Source organism: Channa argus, chromosome 8 (assembly GCF_033026475.1).
Source record: "Channa argus isolate prfri chromosome 8, Channa argus male v1.0, whole genome shotgun sequence".
Lineage (NCBI taxonomy): Eukaryota > Metazoa > Chordata > Actinopteri > Anabantiformes > Channidae > Channa > Channa argus.
The window spans coordinates 17,147,580-17,167,240 of NC_090204.1; the positions used below are offsets into that span (position 1 = coordinate 17,147,580).

A 19,661-nucleotide genomic window follows, 5' to 3' on the forward strand; every position below is an offset into this window, starting at 1 on the left:
GGTTTAGCTATTCGTCGTTTGTGGCTGCAATAAAACTTAAAAGAATTTATTTCTTATATTAGTTGTGACACTATAATTGCATTTAGAGGGAACAAATATGATAATACTGATATATTCCTAATTGATGTATTTGATATTAGAGCTTTTTTTTTACCATTTGGCCACCAGCAAGCTCCAGATGCTGTAGTTTATCAATCATCAATTTACGACTACATCACACATTATATCTGCTGAGTAGGCCATTGGCTCATGGCTTTCCATTTTCTGTCGTGTGTGTTGCGTTGTGTGTGTTCGTACTGTGTGGCGTGTAGAGGGCTGTCTGCATATGGGAGAGGAATATTTAAATGACTTGTGTTTTAATTGACGCTCGAACTGGAACTGTACGCTCACAAACGAGGAACAGCCCCCATCTACCGGCAGCGTTTTCTCTGGCTCCTCTGCACACTGCGCACAGTCCGGAGCTCCTCAGCCTGCACGCTGCACAGGGATCTCACACAGCAGAGCCTCAGGTAAGACCTTTTTATGTGTCTTCTTGGGAAAATAATAATAGTTTCGCCGGGTTCGCTTTTAACTAAACGGAGGAGGGGAGCGTGTGAAGCAATGCGCGACAGATCTGATGCATGATAAATACAATGGCATGTATGGGAGGCTCATAATCTCCGGGATAGACAGGGATGTGGTGGAAGGTAATGATATAAACAAAGCTATGTGTTTTTTTACATATCTAATATTGTAAACAAATCTCTAGCTATACATGAATTGTATTCTAATTGTAGAATGTTTAGGATATGCTATCTAGATTAAACATAAACTGCTCTCGGAAAAATGTAAAATATAGAAATATAGAGTATTATTGCTTGTATTTGTGGCTTTTAATCGCCTTAATTATCTGACAAAAATCTGTGGCCCCATAACCTTCCCTGGGATTACACGCCTTTTGAAACATTTCTTTCTCTGTCTGTTGAAAGCGTCAAGTTTTAAATAGAGCAAAAGGGAAACAAAAAAACGTGATAACTGCATTTTTTTTTAAGCATTAATTTGGTCCAACAGTATCACGAATGTGAAATTAGGACAAATCATCCTCAGGAACCAAACGAATAATGACACAGACTCGCCCTGACACAGAAATCCTCCAATTTATTTAAATTCAGTAATAAAATATGATAGGAAACATACGTCACTCGGTTGCATATTTATCAGTATCAATTTATAAAGCATTCCTGGAGAAAATGGTTGCCTAAAAATCAAGCAGCTTTAACATGGTCAAGTTTATTTTTTTTTTTATTCTATTTAATTTTTTTTGTGTAAAACCGTATTTTTATGTATGAAATTTGATGTATCCCCAATTTCGCCAATATGTGGTCCAACGAAATTATAAAGCCAACAAAAAAGGTACAATTTTATATATTTAGTTGCAGGTAATCTACCAATTCGAAATGAAGAAAAGGAAACAAAACAAAACGACAACACAAAAGACATTACTCCCTCAGCCCCTTGGTGCTCACTGCCACATTGTTAAACCCTCCTCACTCAAATCAAATGTCACTGCTGGAGGCAACGGGTCAAAACTCTTTCTTTATCGGCATTAACCCTATGATGGGTGTCTTCATAAAGTATAGAAACATAATTTTACACAGTTTTGAGAACATAAGTCGCCTTCATTTAATTACCGGAAAGGAACCAGGAGGGGGGGGGGAAATCAGCAGTTAGATTAAATATCACACAGAGCTGACTTTATAATTCCTGTCAGGGCGTCTTTGTCCAGGTGAAATGAAATCCCTGTGTCCTTTTTGAGTCTATTCTCACCGCTCTGTGGCTGGTGCTGAGACACTGACAGAGCGCAAACTAACCTCGTGCTTTTCAGAACAGCCCGTCCAGGAGGGTTCAAGCCACGTCTCATAGCGCCGTTATCAAGGGGCCTCCAATTAAAGCCAACACAACCTCATGGTGGGGAGGGTGAGGGTGAGGGGGGATTGGGGGGGGGGGGGGGGGGGTTCACATGATAATGTAACACGTCTTGAGATGAAGCATCAACACCTGCAGCCCCCCCTGAGCCTCAGTAAATCTATTAATGGCACCGAAGCCGAGTCACAGATCCAGACAGTACATATCTGCTGTTTTATGGCAGATTTTTCACTCGCTGACCCTGCAGGGACCATGGCTGCAAGGGTTTCAGCTGCAAAGGCCCGTGCTGTGTTTGTCACAATATGGACTTTTGAACTGCCTTGTTTTGGTTTGTTGTCACCATATTTGGCCTGTATATTGGACGTCAGCGCCGTCCGGTCTGCTTTATTTAATTTGCGTTCCAGAGTTTTCACACCTTCTTAAAACTGACACAGATCTTTCTTGTGGCGTCGCAGCCGCCTCCATAATGAAGGATATTTTAATACGGTTAAAAGCTGCCTAAGTTCTGAGACCATGCATGGAAGGATGCTGATTTCCTTGTGGCGACCACCAAGTGAAGGTCTCTTTAATACCTTCTTTTATGATAAATGAAACAATCTGCTATCAGTTCTCCAGGTTAAGGTTTTGGAATTCAAGAGACATAGAAAAGGACACAAGAGCCGTGGTAATGAATGTCCAGAAGTGGATAATTCTCGTTTAACATTAGTGGCTAATGGAGGGAAAATGGATTGTGCAAATAGGGGTGTTTTATTATTCGTCTAATCAAATTAAGTCTGTTATCTGTACAGCAGCAGAAGATCACTGAAAAAAAAAAAAAGAAAGAGAAGATATGTAATTATTTTGTCCTGGAAGTAATGTCATAATGTGTGGCTTTTATTTTAAAACTAAATCCCATTTTTAAAAAAAAAATGATTACTGCAATCTATCCCCGCCTTCTAGCCTATCACTGATCACTGCCCCGCCCCAGACAATGCATTTATCACACACACACACACACACACACACACACACACACACACAGACACACTGTATTTATGCTATTTTTGGAGTATGAAATTCTCATTGAAATCTCAAATCCGTATGTTTTAATGTATAATAATGTAATTCCATAACAATGCTAGGGCTCACGTCACATGTGGCAGTTTTATTTCTTTACCCCCTGCAAATCATCCTATTCTAAGTTAGAGGCACATTATTTAAGACATTTTACGTGACTACAATGTTTACACTTGGATTACTCCAGGTCCGTTTCTGTTTTTGTTTTTTGTTGTTGTTGTTTTTATGACCACACTGCAGCATCCTCTCCTTGTTTAAAAGTAATGAAAATGTCAGTACCATAACGTGGTGGGCCTTGCCGTATCAGAATCGGGAGTTTTTGAGGGAAGAGTGACAGGTCTTTGTTGGTGAATAGAAATCAGTGGAGAGGGAGAGACAGACACGGAGTGAGAGAGAGAGAGAGGGAGAGAGAGGGGGAACTCCTCCTACCAAATTATTCAGGCTGGGCAGGCTTTGCTCTCTTCACAAATAGGACACGGTTCTCAAATCCAGGCAGTCCCAACCTGACCTCCAAGCACCAAGGAACCCCTGACTGGGAAATCGGGAAACAGAAATCACCAAACTGAAACAAGAAAAAAAAAACTTTGTGTCATTATTTTTGGCGAGTATTTACACTGTAGCCCCCCCTCCCCTCCTCCCTCCCCACCACCAACACTTCCACACGGGTTTGTCGCATCATTTGGACTATTTTTTTTTTTCTGGAGGAAAGACATTCACGGGAAAAGAAGGAAAAAGCTGGTGCACCCCTACCACTCGTCCCGTCCCACCCATGTTGTAGTTTTCTCGTTTTTCCCTTCTTCCAGTTGCCTTTGCACTCTGCCGAGGAGGTGATCTGAATCTCTGGGGTTGTGTTGTTGTTTTGTGTGCCTCTCTCAGAGCCCATTTGGATGCGCTGAGACAGTGGGGCGCAGCGCTGCAGTACAGTATATGGAAGTTGTGGGCTGCAAGACAGAGGCAGGCAGTTGCACGTTGCGTCCAGGACCGGGAGCCATGCTTTTCCACGGGATCTCCGGTGACCACATCCAAGGGATCATGGAGGAGATGGAGAGAAGGTCGAAAACGGAGTCGCGCCTGGCGAAAGGCATCCAGCTCAACGGGAGAGAGTCGGTAAGAGCCACTTAGACCCATGTTTAAATAAATGGCAAAACTCGTATTAAACGGGCGTTAATGCGCAAACGACGGGCTTGGCAACGTTGACGCGTAAGGAAATGTGCAGCTGTTTTTAGGGTAAGTAGGGGACTGGGCAGGAGGATTCTTATTACTACAATATTTAAATCGACAACGGTATCTAAATCAAATTTCTCTTGGATAGTGTATTTTATAGGGATCGCCAAAATGCGCTGTTATTTCAGTAGCTGACCAGGCAATTGCACAAATTAATGACTAAAAGCACAAACTGGCTGCAACTTTGTATGTAGTTGTGTCGAAATATATTTAAAGCAAAGTGTTTTTATTAAAACATTGCACATTAGAGCCGTAATATGTTGTTTTCTGTCAGCAAATGTAGACATTGTGTAGACATTTTTATAGCTTTAAATTACCTGACTACTTATTGTTATTATTATTACTATTATTATTATTGTTATTTTACTTTCAATATGTTCTTTGCTTAAGCCGGAAAATTGATCAATATATACGTTCGTCCCCAAAATAGTTAAATTACATTCAGTGCTAAGTTTAATTGCCACAAAGAAAGGAGAGATTAAATTAATTAAACGGTACATTATAGGTACACGTGCGTTTTATTTTTCTCCGTATTTGATTAATTTCAGAAACATTTCAGGAGCGTTTTTTCCTAGTTTATTGCCCATGTGGGGCCTGTATGAGAACATGTAGCCTCTATTTGTCTGCTCTTTGCCGAGGCAGGTTGATAAATTAAAAAAAAAAAAAAACTTTAATTCCAGGGCCAGAAAGCTGCTAAAGGCCTGATGTCTGCCGTTCTGCATAATGTGTACGGTTTTCCCACCAGCCTCTTGAGGAAAGTAGTTTCCATGTCTCTCCTCTCTCTCTGACCCAGACTATGCCTTCTATGAGCCCGGAGAAGCCTGCTCTGTGTGCCGGCTGTGGCGGCAAGATTTCGGACAGATACTACCTCCTGGCCGTGGACAAACAGTGGCACCTGCGATGTCTCAAATGCTGTGAATGTAAATTAGCGCTGGAGTCGGAGTTAACGTGTTTTGCCAAGGATGGGAGTATCTACTGCAAGGAGGATTACTACAGGTAAGAAAAATGAAGGTTAATCATTTATGTAATGTTACCGTTTAGTCTAAATGTAGTCAGTGCCACGGACGCACGCGCAGACGCCCACTCACCCGTGAAGTGGCCAATTTATGCTGATGGTGTTATAAAAAAAAAATCAATTTTTGTAATTCTTATACGAACTAACAGCCATTTCTTTGGGATACATATTGTAGAGTGAGCACTGATTCACCAGGCTTTGGCTGTTTTTTTTGTTTTTTTCCTTTTCTTGAATTACTCAGGCCTCACTCCAGTCTAAATAAAACCATAACAGTCTCTCTGGGGCCCTGCGTGGCGTTAATTGGGAATAAGTTATGATATGGAATTATATTTTTTATTAGTTTGTGGTTCAGATGTAAGAGCTCAGTGTGTATAGCGTTGAGCGTAATGTAAACATTATATTAGCCCCCCTCTCAGAAACAATGGCGTATAGGCCTATGCCACTTTTTATTCACATCATTTTCTTTCAAAGGTAACCGACTGTACTGGCCCAGCACACGTCCGCTTTTTATCCCACGTTGAACAATAGCTTCACCCCAGACCACAATGCTATTAATAGTAGGAAAAAATTAGGCTGTCATCTTAATAGCATATTCAACCTTTAGCATACCTGTGGCCTTCGTCTGTGTTTAATGTTTAGTGTGCTGCCAAGGGGTTAGCAGCGGCAGGCCTGGGTTGTTTATCACTGTATTAAACACTTGGTGGTTTACATATATAAGACAGAAAATATTCACACATATAAGCTGTTTTTACACTAAATCAAATCAAATCAAATCCGGACACTCGGCTGTGGGCCAGATGTGAATTGGCCCTATTCAGAGAAGCTGTGTCAGATGTGCACATTTGTCACTGACATGCAGGCGACGCACACGCGCCAAACCCCTTGTTAACTCACATTTAGCTCGTGCACCACAGCCCAGGTTGAATCCGGTAAACGTACCCTGGGTACGTTTCCCTCTGTCCGTGTTTGTTCCATTTGTTGTTTTTGTACGAGGAGTCTTGACGATTTGTCTGTTCCAGAAGGTTCTCCGTGCAGAGGTGCGCACGCTGCCACCTCGGGATATCTGCCTCTGAGATGGTGATGCGAGCGCGCGACTCCGTGTACCACCTGAGCTGCTTCACGTGCACCACTTGCAACAAGACGCTGACGACGGGAGACCACTTCGGCATGAAGGACAGCCTGGTGTACTGCCGGCTCCACTTCGAGACGCTGGTGCAGGGACCAGACTACCACCCTCAGCTGAACTTCGCAGAGCTGGCAGCAAAAGGCGGCGGCCTCGCCCTCCCCTACTTCAACGGCACCGGCACCGCACAGAAGGGAAGGCCGCGCAAGAGGAAGAGCCCAGCTATGGGGATAGACATCCCCAGTTACAACACAGGTGAGACAGCACGCTGCTTGCAACAGGGCCTCGCCTTAAATCAAAACACACCCAAATACATATGTTAGCATGATCAATGATCAGCAAACAGACCGAAGGTTTCAGCTCGGTGCCAAAGTACAGCGCACTTTAAATAATTTTCTCTATACATTGTGTGGAAGCGCCCAGGAGCGGAGGACAATGAAGCCTGCAGCAAAAAAACCCCACCGACTATTTTCCCTAACAGCACTCAGCCCAGTGAAATTGTTGCGAAATGAATCATAGACTGCGCTTTATATAGGTTAAATTCCTGTGGAACACACTGAACGAGCCCTGGTGGCCCTGGACCCCAGTTTGGAAACCTTTTGCTGTACTGTAGTTAACGAATCCATAAACTTTGTTGACTAACGTGTTGATATTTTTTTTAATGAGGAAAACAAATACACAAGCAAGAATAAAACAAAAGTATATCAACTAAATTAATTCATGAATTGATGAATTAATTAATAGACATCTATTTAGGTGAACTAGAACTCTGGGGGTATTTCCTCTGTGTGCATGATATTCTCGGGGTTTTTAATCCAAACGGTTCCTCGTTGCCCCATCTGTCGGAGCCGCAGGTCTACCTTACACGTCTGAAGTTACTAATCTGTCCCGTAGGCTATGCAAATGTAGGTGAGCGTCTGTAGCCACGGGCTAATTGATCTGCAGCTTTCTGTCCACGCGTCGTCTCTGCGCACAGATTCGGTGCTTCAGACTATTGGCGTGTGTTGCAGGGAGAAGGATCGAAATTTGACCTCGCCATCAACCTGTTCATCGACTTTTATAATTAGGAGCAAATTCGCTCAAACTAAATGTGTGTAGAAGGGCGCAAATGCAGTGTAAAACCCAGCGTCATACGGATGTTCTGTTTGTGTTTGACTTTTGTTGGAAAAAGGAAAAAAAGCAGTCATCCGGGTGAACATAAGCTACTGTTAAATGTAGGTTTCATCTCAGTTCGTGTATTGAATCCTTCTAAGCTATAACCCGACCCCTCCCCCCCCACACACACTTTCCTGCAGCGTCCCCATTTTGTTGTCCCTTTCTGCGAATTTGTGTGCGGTTGAGGAACTTCGTTATTGTACGCCAAGTTTCCTCTGTTCCTGCTGAATAGGGAGGAATAAGGGTAATCTGCGCGTTAATTGTTCTTCGTTAATTAAAGGTGACGTTGGAATCCCTGGCCTCCTGTGCGGCGGGGGGCCTGCAACAGGGGGGGAGGCCAAGGGCTGAAAACCCAGCACTGAACAGTCAGCGCTCCGGTTGAAAGGTTTATTATTCGTAAAAACAATTCCAAGAGATTATGCAAATCCGAAAGTTCTCATGCTAGGAAAATAATCACTGTGGTTCTGGAAGTTATTATTTTAACTGGGCAGTATGAACAAAGACTCCTAATAAAATGCAACCAGAGCAGGTAAACACAAAAACAAAGAGAATTCCCTGAGTAACAGAAAAGGAGATGGAATCCTTGTGAACTCATTATTTAAAACAGCCGACACAGTAAATGCCCTGCTGGGAATGTTGTATTTATCAGTTAGGATATATAAATATATAGTATACAATGTTATCTAATTGAAAAAAAATGGGCCAATTGACATTTTGTGCTTGTGAATGCTCTTTTGCTGGTTTGCTTTTTCAAATGTTAAATGTTTGAATTACATGAAGACTATGTGAAGGGATATTATTATATATTAAAAAAGATTATATATAAAAATTACCCTCAAGCTACACCCCCTCCAAAAGAAAAAAAAAAAAGGCTAAATCAGTTAGTGAACACTGAATTATGCAGTCTTCATATTTTCTCTTCTCCAGATTGAGTTTTTCCTCAGTGGTGTTACTATACAAACACACCCAATATACCTTTTAATTACAGTCTCACTACTGCTCATAATAATATATCATTCAGCAGATCAGGAGACTTGTATTCATGACAAATAGCAAGGAGTTTTGTTTGAGGTTTGTTTCTGCTTTAGCGAGCACATTCATGTTTGTTTCCACCAGGGAAAGGTGTGGGTCCACTGAGTATCCCTCACCACTCTATAAAGTTTGGTCTTGTTTGGATATAGAGACCCCTAGTGGGTAATATCTAGCGAAACACAAGCCAGTGAAGGTTGGAACAGAAGAACATAGATGTCAATGATTGTCATATTAATGGCGCACTGACATTTTACAAGACAAAGTCCCATATAACAAAAAGACATCATTCACACCATAATACAGTGCTGCATATTTTGACATATATTCAATAGTTTAATTGGAGCTGCTTTTATTAAACGCAATCACAATTTACCCAGTAATTATTTGTGGGAAAATGTCTAATTCGATATTGTATCAGTCACATAGAAAATAATCATTTTTACCAACGGCATAAATGAATTCAGCCTATTATACAGTTCAGAAATCCTACCATTTCCTGGTTGATGTTCCTCTGTGCCTCAATTAAAATAAGAAATCTTATACGAGAGATATCAAAACGTGTAGATACAAAGTTCTTTACAAAAATAAATTCCATTGATATTGTTGGTATTTTTACTGCATGTTCTGGTGGAGAGCGTTAACGTGTGTGCATGTTTCCTGGACAAAGGGATTTCTTTTGTCTCAGTGGCACAGATTTATCTGAAGAGCTCATTTAAAACAACAACATACTACTGAAACAGTATGTTAAGATTTGTTGTCTTATTCTGCCTCGATAAAGATTTTACTGTAAGCCGTACAAGCATTTAGAGTGTCTGTTTTTATGTATCGTTATCTTTAAATATTTTACACACAAAGCTATTGAGAAATGAGGCCCATTAGGCCTATTGGTCATAAACACAAGCTCAAATAAATGAGCCCAGTCCCATAGTTACAATGCATTATTATTATTATTATTATTATTATTATTATTATTATTATTATTATTATTATTATTATTATTATTATTATTATTATTATTTTATTCAATATGCACAGTTTGTATTAAAAAAAATATAATCAGAACTTCCAGTGGAGTAAAAGTACAAACAGTATATGTATGAAGCTAACATGAATCCGTTTCTAGAGTGTAACTGATTCACATAATTTTTATTTTCTACAATTTTGTATAAAACAGCAAGTCTACGATAATAGAAATTGTCACTGTACAGTTGATTTGACTGAAGCTGCTTCTTGGTTTCAGTTACATTAACAATATAGCCATGAGGTGATGTGCTTCATATGAAGTTAGTTGGTTGTCACTTCTCAAGTCTGCAGAATATTATTGAGTGAAGTGACAACTAATTTGGAATCTTGAAGAGAACTAATCTCCTTTGCTGTTGCTGATAATGTCGAAGTTTAAAGTAAACGAAAACGCAGTTTTTGGACTTTGAGCCACCCCTGTGCTTCGCTCTCTGCCCTCTCAGGCTGTAACGAGAACGACGCTGATCACTTGGACCGCGACCAGCAGTCCTACCCTCCAACACAGAAGACCAAACGCATGCGGACGTCGTTCAAGCACCATCAGCTGCGGACAATGAAATCCTACTTTGCCATCAACCACAACCCAGATGCCAAGGACTTAAAGCAGCTGGCCCAGAAAACAGGCCTCACTAAGAGAGTTCTTCAGGTAAGCAGAGAGCCATTCTTCTTACTGACCCGATCACCTCATATGTGTCTGCACCCCACTCCTCCTCCATGCCCCTCACATTTCACACCAAAGATTATCACTGAACTCATCCTTTTAGTTTTTTGTTGGTTTGTTTGGTTGGTCCATTTAGTCATTAGATGTATATCCAGGGGTATTTAGCTGAAATTTTATTGATTTTGAAATGTAATTTTTTGGGAAAGTAAGGGTCGTTCTTAAGCGTAGAAACCTAAGTTCAAATCTGTAGCTATTTATTAATAACGAGAGTGCACAGATAGGAATATTGTTTTGATTTGCTGTTAAAATTCACTTTCTTGTATTCAGTGTTCAGGAGTTGTCTGGTTTTGTTATGTGCCCCTTCAGCCCCCCCAAAAAATGTATAAAAATTTGCAATTTAGAGATTTTTTTATATATATATATATATATATATATTTAAGACAAAGGTATCTTGATACAGTAATAGCTGTGATGACCTGATATGTAAAGTACTGTTCAAATGATTCTTTTTTTTAAAACATAATCTTACTTAAACACAAAAAGTAAAAGCCACATTGGGATTGGTTTGCAGGTTTGGTTCCAAAACGCAAGAGCCAAATTCAGAAGGAACGTTTTGCGACAGGAGAATGGAGGTGTTGATAAGGCTGATGGCAACTCACTCCCTCCACCCTCATCCGACAGTGGGGCCCTGACCCCCCCCTCCAGCGCGGCCACACTAACAGACCTGACAAACCCCTCTATCACTGTAGTGACCTCCGTCACCTCTAGTTTGGACAGCCATGATTCGGGGAGCCCTTCACAAACTACCTTGACAAACCTTTTCTAACAAGCTATCTCTAGCAGACTGATTTTTATTTGATCTTTTTTAAGTTCTTTGTTTCTTTTTAATTTTATTTTTGTTTCCTCAATTTACATTTTATTTTTTTAAGTGACACCTTTAAATCGACCAGAGACAGCTCCTTGGAACAGAAAGTGCTGTACTGTGTACGCAAACAAGAACAACAAGAGCAAGAACAGCATTAATGGTTAATTGGTCAATTTTAAAACAATATGAACATTTTGCCCTCAGAAACCTGTATATGTATGCACTGTGTTCGCACTATCCAATTTAACGACTTTCTTTTCTGTTTTGGAATAATTTGGGAAACACACTTGTAGAATGTTCTGTATATGGGTAACTCCAGAAAACAGGCTTTAATTATTTTCAAACGTTTGTTGGGATATCTCACAGAGCTACATGTAAAACGTTTAAATTGCATTATAAGCGCCTAACTATTACAGCTCATATGGCAGGTAGATGCTGAAACCCCATACATTTCTGTCTTGGTTCAAACTTCTACCTTGATAAAGATCAAAAAAAGAAAAGCCCACAATCTGTACAGTGGTAACTGTTCAACATGTAATGCAGTGACATTGATAGAAATTGTTTGATAATTTTTAAAACCACAAGAAAAATTTGGCTTCGGGAGCAGTTTATGGGCACTGTTGTAATCGACTGTTTCATGAAAGAGCACTTTTTTCAGATTTGTTGGCCTCGTAGATTAAGCGTAGTCTAATGGATAAATCCTCTTAAACATATCCATAGGTTCACAGATAAACTCAATTGCACAGTGACAATATACTGCCCAGTGAAAAGTGCATTATTGTTTTTATCATGTTGCTCAGGGTAACGACGTGATTTTAAAAAAAAGAAAAGCGAAACGGCGTAGGGGTGAGAAATTAGGTGGTTGCAATGCTGCAGACAAGATTTGTAGAGCTGACACAAACATCCAAATGACCTCAGATAGGTGGAGTCATAAGAGGCAGCCAGTGGGAAATCATCGTCCATGTGTTCTCTTTTTTGGCCATATTTATACTTTCTTTAATTACACCTGCCACTGAACAGACCAAAAACATGTTTCTTCTGGCTGAAAGACAGAGAGAAGAGAGAGAGAAAGAAAGAAAGAAAATCTTCAATGGAGTTGTTACATTTCATTGTGAGCATCACAATTTGTTCTATTGTAGAACAAAGTGGTACTCTCGATCTACTTAATGAAGTAGATGCCTAACTCAGTTCTACTATGTGCCTTATGCTATAACTTGGGAGAAAGTATGTGAAATTCAGGATATATGTGTTCTTTGTTAACTGATTCACATCCTTTTGACGCCTCACTAGTTTTGTACTGTTTTGCATCTTATTTCCGAAGATCTTTTTATGGTGTATCCTGTTAAAAAGGGGGCAGCGATGTCATAGAAAGCATTTGTGCACTCTTTCAGATATAGTTGGGTAATCCAAGAACCTTATATATTGATCTTCGTGTTAATAGTTGAGTACAGTAAGTGTTCTATCAAGATTGTCCATGTTTCCCTGTTTCTTGATAAAGATGGTGTATAGAAACTATTTCCCCTTAAATATTTATGGACCAAACGGTTGTTATATATCTTATTAAATTTGTGTGAAAAAAAATACTTTGCTTTAAATGGGTTTTATTTTTCATTACACTTGCCATTTTTGTGTTCTTTCTTGAATACAATTTTCGTTTATCACATCAACAAATGCGAAGGCATCCAATTATTAATGAACAGTTGATCGTCCTCATTTTTGCTTCCATTTTTTATTTCTCTTTCCTATTTTATGATGTTTATGGTTTTTAACGTAATGCCCCATGGATTTGCATCTAATCCCTGCAGTCAAAAATATGAAATTGCTTTTTAATGCATGAACATGGCTTTAAAATTTCAATCAAAGGAATGCTGCAAAGCATATATTGATATCTATCTATCTATATATATATATATATATATATATATATTTATGTATAACATATTGGTAAATCTAAAATGAATTAAGAGTAAATGCAGACCCCATAAAGCCAGGTTGCTCTGTAGTTAATATATTCTTACTCTATCATTTCTTTCAGGGAGAACAAATCTTGGGGCATTACAGCCATACATCCCGACGTTTGAAAATTCCCTAAAGTATTAACAGAAGGGGAAAACTTTGATGGGAATTCCTCACCATTGAAGACAAAGACATTATTAGGATAAGCTGATAGCATATTCCAAACAAATAAACAACCAACATTAAACCTGTTTCAGTTGCAAATGTACAACAGATGATTTTTTTTTTTAAACAGAAGTTTGTCCTGAATATTTGAATCCATCCACGGAGGAGACTCAACAATGTATTATATTTATGATAATATGAAAAAAGCTTTCTGTTTTGGAATGGTAAATGGACAAAATGATAATAAAATGTATTGTAACATAGTAAAAGAAACTCAAAGAAAGGCACCGGATGTAATTAAAAGGCATCCAAGATGACAACAGTGTGAAACAGAGGTGATAAGGATATTAAGGGTATGAACACACACACAGACACACGCATATATATACAATACACAACTTTCTCCCACTGCCTTGCTCCTTCTATGTAAGCACAATAGAAAGATCCACACAGTCCTTGTTATTCACCATACACACACAGACACAAATGCACACACATGCTGCTGCCCCCCTTGACCCCCCCAAACCCTCAACCCCCACCCCCCACCCGAGAATCAGCTTGCTAAATAGAAGTTTTCTTTTGTCACAAATGTCATTCCGTAAACACATGGCCTCCTTGAAACTCGGCAGCAAGATGCCCATCAAATATGATGAGTGTATGAAGAGGACAGCAGAGCTGGAGCTTTGCCATCTGGCTGTACCGAGGGAAGGAAGTGAAAACACAAAGCCAATAAAGAAGAGATTCTCATTTTGCATGCGCCTCGTCATCTTGTTAACATTTTACTTCGGATGTATATTATTTCCTTTGATGCATTGTATGATTCATTGTCAGCTGCAAAATAAAGCAAATGAAAATGATGTCCCTGATGCCCACATAGTTCCTCAAAGTGAAAAAACAAAACAATTGTCATTGTGAGAATATATATTTGTTCTTCACATTCAGCCTGCTGTAGAAGGTGAAACATCACTGGTTTCTTACCTCGTTACTGTGTAAAAACGGCACATCTTTAGATTGTGTCATAACATTTTTACTTTCCCATGGATTGCACTAAACTCAAAAATGTGTTTTAAGGTATAGTAGCCCATTAAAAATAAGCTACATTTTATTGACCTTTTTTTAATATTCTTTGACATATGTGTAGTGAAATTGTATACAAGCAGTTATATAGAGGCAAGAAGACAATTTCTTTATATTTTATTTTGGCAGCGAACTGTCTCATTACTTAGTACGAATGCTGGGTATGTATGCCATGTAAAGAAGGTGTGTTGTGGAAAGAAAAAAAAAAAGAAAGAGAATAGGGAGAGAGAGACTGAAGTCACATGGGGACCAGTAAACAGGCTGGTGTTGAATTCCAACAATGTGGGAAACAGCAAACACTTCAGTCAGTCCAAGAGGAAACCTCAGTCACTGGGGTGCCTGTGCGCTGTGGCAGCAGGGTTGTGTTCCCCCGGTCTGATGGGAGGACGGTGGGTGGGTTGACACCGCTGAGCTACAGGAAGCAGGGCTGGAGCAAAAACACAAACAAACATAGCCAGCCCTGCTCACTTTTGGAGCTGCAGGATGAAAATTCTGGACAACATCATGCCCCCGTGTTGACAAGAATTTCAGGGGTTTGCTGCTGGGCTGCTGTTGGTGACTGGAATGCATCCTATCGCAACATTTGTATGTGCATGTGTATGTAAGGGTGTTTGTGTCTTTTTATAAGCAGTGCCAGATAAGCCTCCTCCCTGCCAATAGTATTGCTTCACATTATATTAGGTATTTTGTTCTTTCATTCCAAACATATATTTGATGATAGGAAGAATAAAAAAATAGGAGGAATTGGAGGAAAATCATGTTCCCTGGTGACTATTTTGCATTCAAGCGTTTAAGCACCACATGTATCTTTGGTTCATTAACTTACTGAAAAAACCATGAAATCCAGCTGAGATTAACCAAATTTCAACCTGTGATCTTTTCTTTTGCAATAATCTCAATGTAAAAAGATGAGCAGAGCGTTGTCTCTCTGTGCAGAGACCTCAAAAGGTAAGAAAGCCAACTGACATTCTCCTCCGCCTCTCTTATCTCTTCTTCGTGCTAAATGACAGCCCCTGTGCACCATGACTGTACAAAAGCAATGCTGACAATGCTGCATGTTTTCTGTCGCACAAGCACTTTGTTCATAAAGCTTGGGTGATGCTGTTATTTGTGACATGCAAAATCTGAGAGTATAAGTCCTGTCCGGTAACTAAAAGTCTACGCCACAGCATTAACAGATGTCACACGTGTGTGTGTATCTCGAGATCACACAAGTTATTTGAAAGGTGTAAACAGATGTTTTGAATAATGTCAATATATCGGCACAGGTAAAGTAGATTAGATTAATAAGATATTTAACAAGTTCTTGATGTGGTTGAACCATTGTTTAGGGCAATGAGGTACTTCGAATCACAACAATGGTCACACCACCAACACTTAGTAGGAACTTAGTTCTCTATATGCAAAAGTTTATAGATGGGGAGTTGAATCTAGCTGTTAGGCCTGTAAATTTTAAAGTTGTGGTTTATCACTCTGGTTGGCAATACTTCTATTACACATTACCTTTGACAAGCAAATGAAGGGAAAGTCACAAATACACAGTCATTCACAGTCAAAGTGACAGACAACAGGGTCAAAACAAAGTATGAAATAATCACTGACGCCCAGGCCACACTAGCAGTTTACACGTTTCTCTGATTGTGTGCCTGTGTGTGTGTTATATTCTGCCAGTTCCGCCTCAGTTCCCTCCTCTCATTGCTAGGCACCTATTTAACCTCACCTCGCACACCAACCACCCTGCTAACACAAATACACACTGGCACGGGGGCACACACGTACGCGGACACACACATAAGCAAATGTCAGAGGGGGTGACGATGTGAATGACACACAGCTCAGTGGATATGTGTGTGTATTCACTGTACATGTGCAGGCGTGCGTGAGACTGAGGCCTCCCCCTGCGGTTGATGCAGAGCAGGTTTAGAGATCCACCATGTGTTTGCCAGCAGAAAGAGTACACTAACAAACACATTAATGCACATGCAGGCCCACACACAAAAGCAGCACCTTGAAAAGTAGATTTTACAGGGCGATCTAGGCAGAAATAATATGCCAGTTTTGTCCTTCACATTATCATAGACTATCTCTCCCGTGTCTCATTTGCGCAGTGCTCTCCACACGCCATAAATCCTTTATTTCTCTGTAGTGCTGTTATTCTATATTTACACGTATTTGTTATGTGATGGCTCACTAGACAACCTTGAAAATGCTGCGATCAAGGCTGATAAGTACGGGTTGCAATTGCACTTTGAAGACAAAACAACATTAATTAGTGAATAAAATGTAAATGCCGGCATCATGCATGCTGCCTCCAAGTTCGCCCGAGTATATGCAGTGAGATACAACATTTCATACATATTTCCATCTGTAATTCCTTTCTCTTTTCTTCTGATAGCTGTGCTCTGTGAGGTACATAAACAGGAAGCTCGTCTGCATTGATACGGCATGTTTCAGCGTGTGACAGGTCATCTTTGTACTGGCGGAGTGTAACCTCTCAGTTCTTGCTAAACCTTCAGGATGCACGCAGCTCCTCTCCCCTCCATCTGCTGGTCTCTATGAAGTCTGCACCCGATCACAGGAGCTTTGACTGCAGCTTCTGTCTCTGCTACATTGCAGTCATACCTAACCCCTGAGCCAGATCAACAACACAGCAAAAAAAAAAAAGAAGAAGACATGAGTGAAAACATCAACATTTTTTTCCTCTTTAAGCGTTTAAAATGTGCTTTAAGCCCCTGGGTGCAAACATTCTGCACATTTAACAATGAAAAAACCCAGGTAGACATGCACTGAAATGTGTATGTTGAACTAAATTAGTGGGCGTGCGTTATAATGTTGAGCAGTTTCACAAATACCTGAAATTAGCCTGTTTCACTGCACTTACATTTCGGCATAAAGTGCCTTGGAGGTAATTTCATCTGTTCATGTGCATAAGCAAAATTCAAACTTGGAAATTCAACCTTATTGCTATTAGTTTGATTTTTATTGATTTGTGGGCAATTCTGTTCAGTAGAAAGGCCCAAATTGTGAGCAAGAGTTTGTTCTAACACATCAGAGCTAAATGTCACGTTTATAGTAAAATGTCTAAAGCATCTCTATGAATCTAGTAATTCAACCTGTCTTTTTCCCCTGGAGGAAGAACCTTTTTCCGTTCCGGTTACCTGCAAGCGACACCAGAAAGTTTGAAGTGGAAGAGAGCGAAACAGATGACAATACTCCCTTCATGCTAAAAAAAAGCACCGAATCCAAAGGAAATCCTCCCTGTTAAATAAACAATATCAGCAAAAAGAACACAAAAAGTTTGCTATTGGTTTAAAGCACCAGATCAGTGCAGAGAACCACTTTTAGAACAATGGAAATTCAACATGATTATTAAACAGTTTTCTACCAAACAGACGTGGAGGCATGTGTGTTGAACTAGAGGATCTCTGGGTGCAGCTCCCCTCACAGACTGATGCATTACTTTTCATCCATCCATCTAATTATTCCCTCAGAAACCTGAAATTTGAAGATACAAAAGACCGTCCCTATCTGTCACTGAGCGCCATTGATCTTATTGAAAGAAAATGTGGGTGTAGAGGAAACCCAATATAACTCATGCCATTAAATTCCACACCGCATTATTCACATACAGAATTGACAGATTTCTCTGAGACGTTTCTTTTAATCTTCAACTGTTGTTGAAGAAAAAGGGGAAAAAAGGGAAGAAATCCTACACTCCAGGCATATCTCCTTTTTCCGTATTTGCAGTGAGGTTAACAAAAAAGGCTACTGAAGTAGGGAGAAAAAACACAACCCTACCTAACTTGTTGATTATTAACAATGGGGGTGGGAAGCAGACAGATGTGTTTCCTGTGTATCAGCAGTGTTTGAATTGTCAGACGGGAATCAGCGCTGAAGCTTTTATCAAAGCACAATAAGCAGATCAATTCTAGATGCTGGCGCTGTCCATGCAAGTCAATCTGCAATACCGGTTTTGTCAATAAATTCTCATGATAATCCCAATTACAGACTGCGTGTGTGTCATGGGACGTGTGGGTATTCTGCATGCCTGGGTGTGTGATAATAGCAAGCAAGACTCTGTGTCAGTGTGTGTGCGCATATGACTGCATGTTCAGGAGAATCCATTAAATTAAATCTCGCCTGATCCCTCTCTCTCTCGCACACATGCAGAATGAGATGTGCTTACACACCCTCAACAAATCATCATGTTACAATATTTTATATTAACTTAGAAAGAACAATCCTTTAGTTTTTTTGCAGGTAAAAAAGTGTGTGTCACCCGCAACTTGTGAAAGTAACCAAGTTCTCTATTTTCTCTTCATTTAAAAACAATTCGAACATAAAATACTTGTGCTCGTTTTTGAGAGTCCATTTTATACTTCTACTACACTCTGAGGGATAATGTTTATGTATTTTATTATTTCATTCATTTGACCCTTGTGGGGAATTTCAGGACACACTAATGAAGGATTAGCTGCCATTTTTTCAAGTGAACAACTTGTTCCATCTCCTTATCTACAGTTGCAACATGACCTTATTTTTTTGACCATATATTGTAGAAGGAATCTGTTAAGTATTAATCACATAGCAGGGAATAGGTCATGGGGCACAGTGGTCTGGGCCTCTGAATGATTAAAATATCCACAAACATCTGCAATATGAGAATATGTGGTTGTTTTGGGTCTGCAGGTCCTATAGAGAATGTGCCCAAGACCCAGTTTTCTCCTTAACTAAAATAAAACCTTAGCATCAAACCATGTTTAGAAAGAGAGACATTCATCAAGTCCCCAAACCAAGATAACTAGATTCAAGTGTATGCAAGCAGAAACAAAGTCACAAATGAAGGTCGAGGCGCTGCTTTGAGTTTCTCTGTTGAATCTCGCGGTATTTGACAACTTGCCTCCACTCTTTGACACTCGCCCCTCCCCTGTGCTCCGGGAATGCTGGGTTGTTTACATTACTGGCACACGGGTCAGTGTGGCGGTGAGTGGGCCTAGCACAGAGAGAGAGCGCGCGCGAGAGAGAGAGAGAGAGAGACACTGTGAAAACACGTACGCATCTCGACTGGCTTTACAGCACGGGCTCTGTCTCCGAAGAAAAAAAAAAGTTTAGAGCGTTCAGACAACAGTGCCACGCAGGAAGAAGGGCCGAGTAGACTGTTTTTTTTTTGTTTGGAGCGACCTTGGGAAGAAAGGGAAAGTCAAAACAAAGACAACCGCCATAACCATCAGGAGAAGCTATCAACGTGAAGAAGGAATAGCTTAGCAACAGGAGTCACACTTCCTGGTAAGAACTGAGACAGTGAACTTATGAAACCGAGGTACAGTGGACGGCTAATAAGCCGCGTGTAAAGTATTAAACATAGTATTATGACATTATTAACCTTCTGACAAAGCTCACACGGTTG

General features: G+C 40.1%; 2 protein-coding genes across 8 annotated transcripts in view; both read left to right on the forward strand.

The window, feature by feature from the left end:
* Positions 1-198: 198 nt before the first annotated feature.
* On the forward strand, positions 199-14,286 carry lhx9 (LIM homeobox 9). 4 transcript variants are annotated; one of them, XM_067513578.1, is made up of 6 exons: positions 199-509; positions 3,838-4,068; positions 4,979-5,181; positions 6,220-6,578; positions 9,974-10,176; positions 13,092-14,286. In XM_067513578.1, exons 1-6 carry the CDS (start codon positions 345-347, stop codon positions 13,146-13,148), a joined length of 1,218 nt encoding a protein of 405 aa, XP_067369679.1. In that variant the 5' UTR covers positions 199-344; the 3' UTR covers positions 13,149-14,286. The 4 variants fall into 4 exon arrangements, with proteins under 4 accessions (XP_067369679.1, XP_067369677.1, XP_067369680.1 ...); XM_067513576.1 differs by lacking the exon at positions 13,092-14,286 and adding an exon at positions 10,763-12,119; XM_067513579.1 differs by lacking the exon at positions 13,092-14,286 and adding an exon at positions 11,121-12,119.
* A 4,921-nt stretch (positions 14,287-19,207) lies between these two features.
* Positions 19,208-19,661, forward strand: part of nek7 (NIMA-related kinase 7) — a 58,002-nt gene continuing 57,548 nt past the window's right edge. The window contains exon 1 of one of the 4 annotated variants that reach the window (XM_067511989.1): positions 19,208-19,540. The gene's annotated coding sequence lies outside the window, so the exon portion shown is untranslated. The remainder of the gene's footprint in view (positions 19,541-19,661) is intronic. The other 3 variants (XM_067511991.1, XM_067511990.1, XM_067511988.1) reach the window with 3 other exon arrangements.

Coding starts and splice junctions, on each gene's coding strand:
- lhx9 (XM_067513576.1), top strand. CDS start 345: ATGACTTGTGTTTTAATTGACGCTCGAACTGGAACTGTACGCTCACAA. Junction 5,182..6,219: donor TGCAAGGAGGATTACTACAG/GTAAGAAAAATG, acceptor TGTCTGTTCCAG/AAGGTTCTCCGTGCAGAGGT. Junction 10,177..10,762: donor TCACTAAGAGAGTTCTTCAG/GTAAGCAGAGAG, acceptor ATTGGTTTGCAG/GTTTGGTTCCAAAACGCAAG.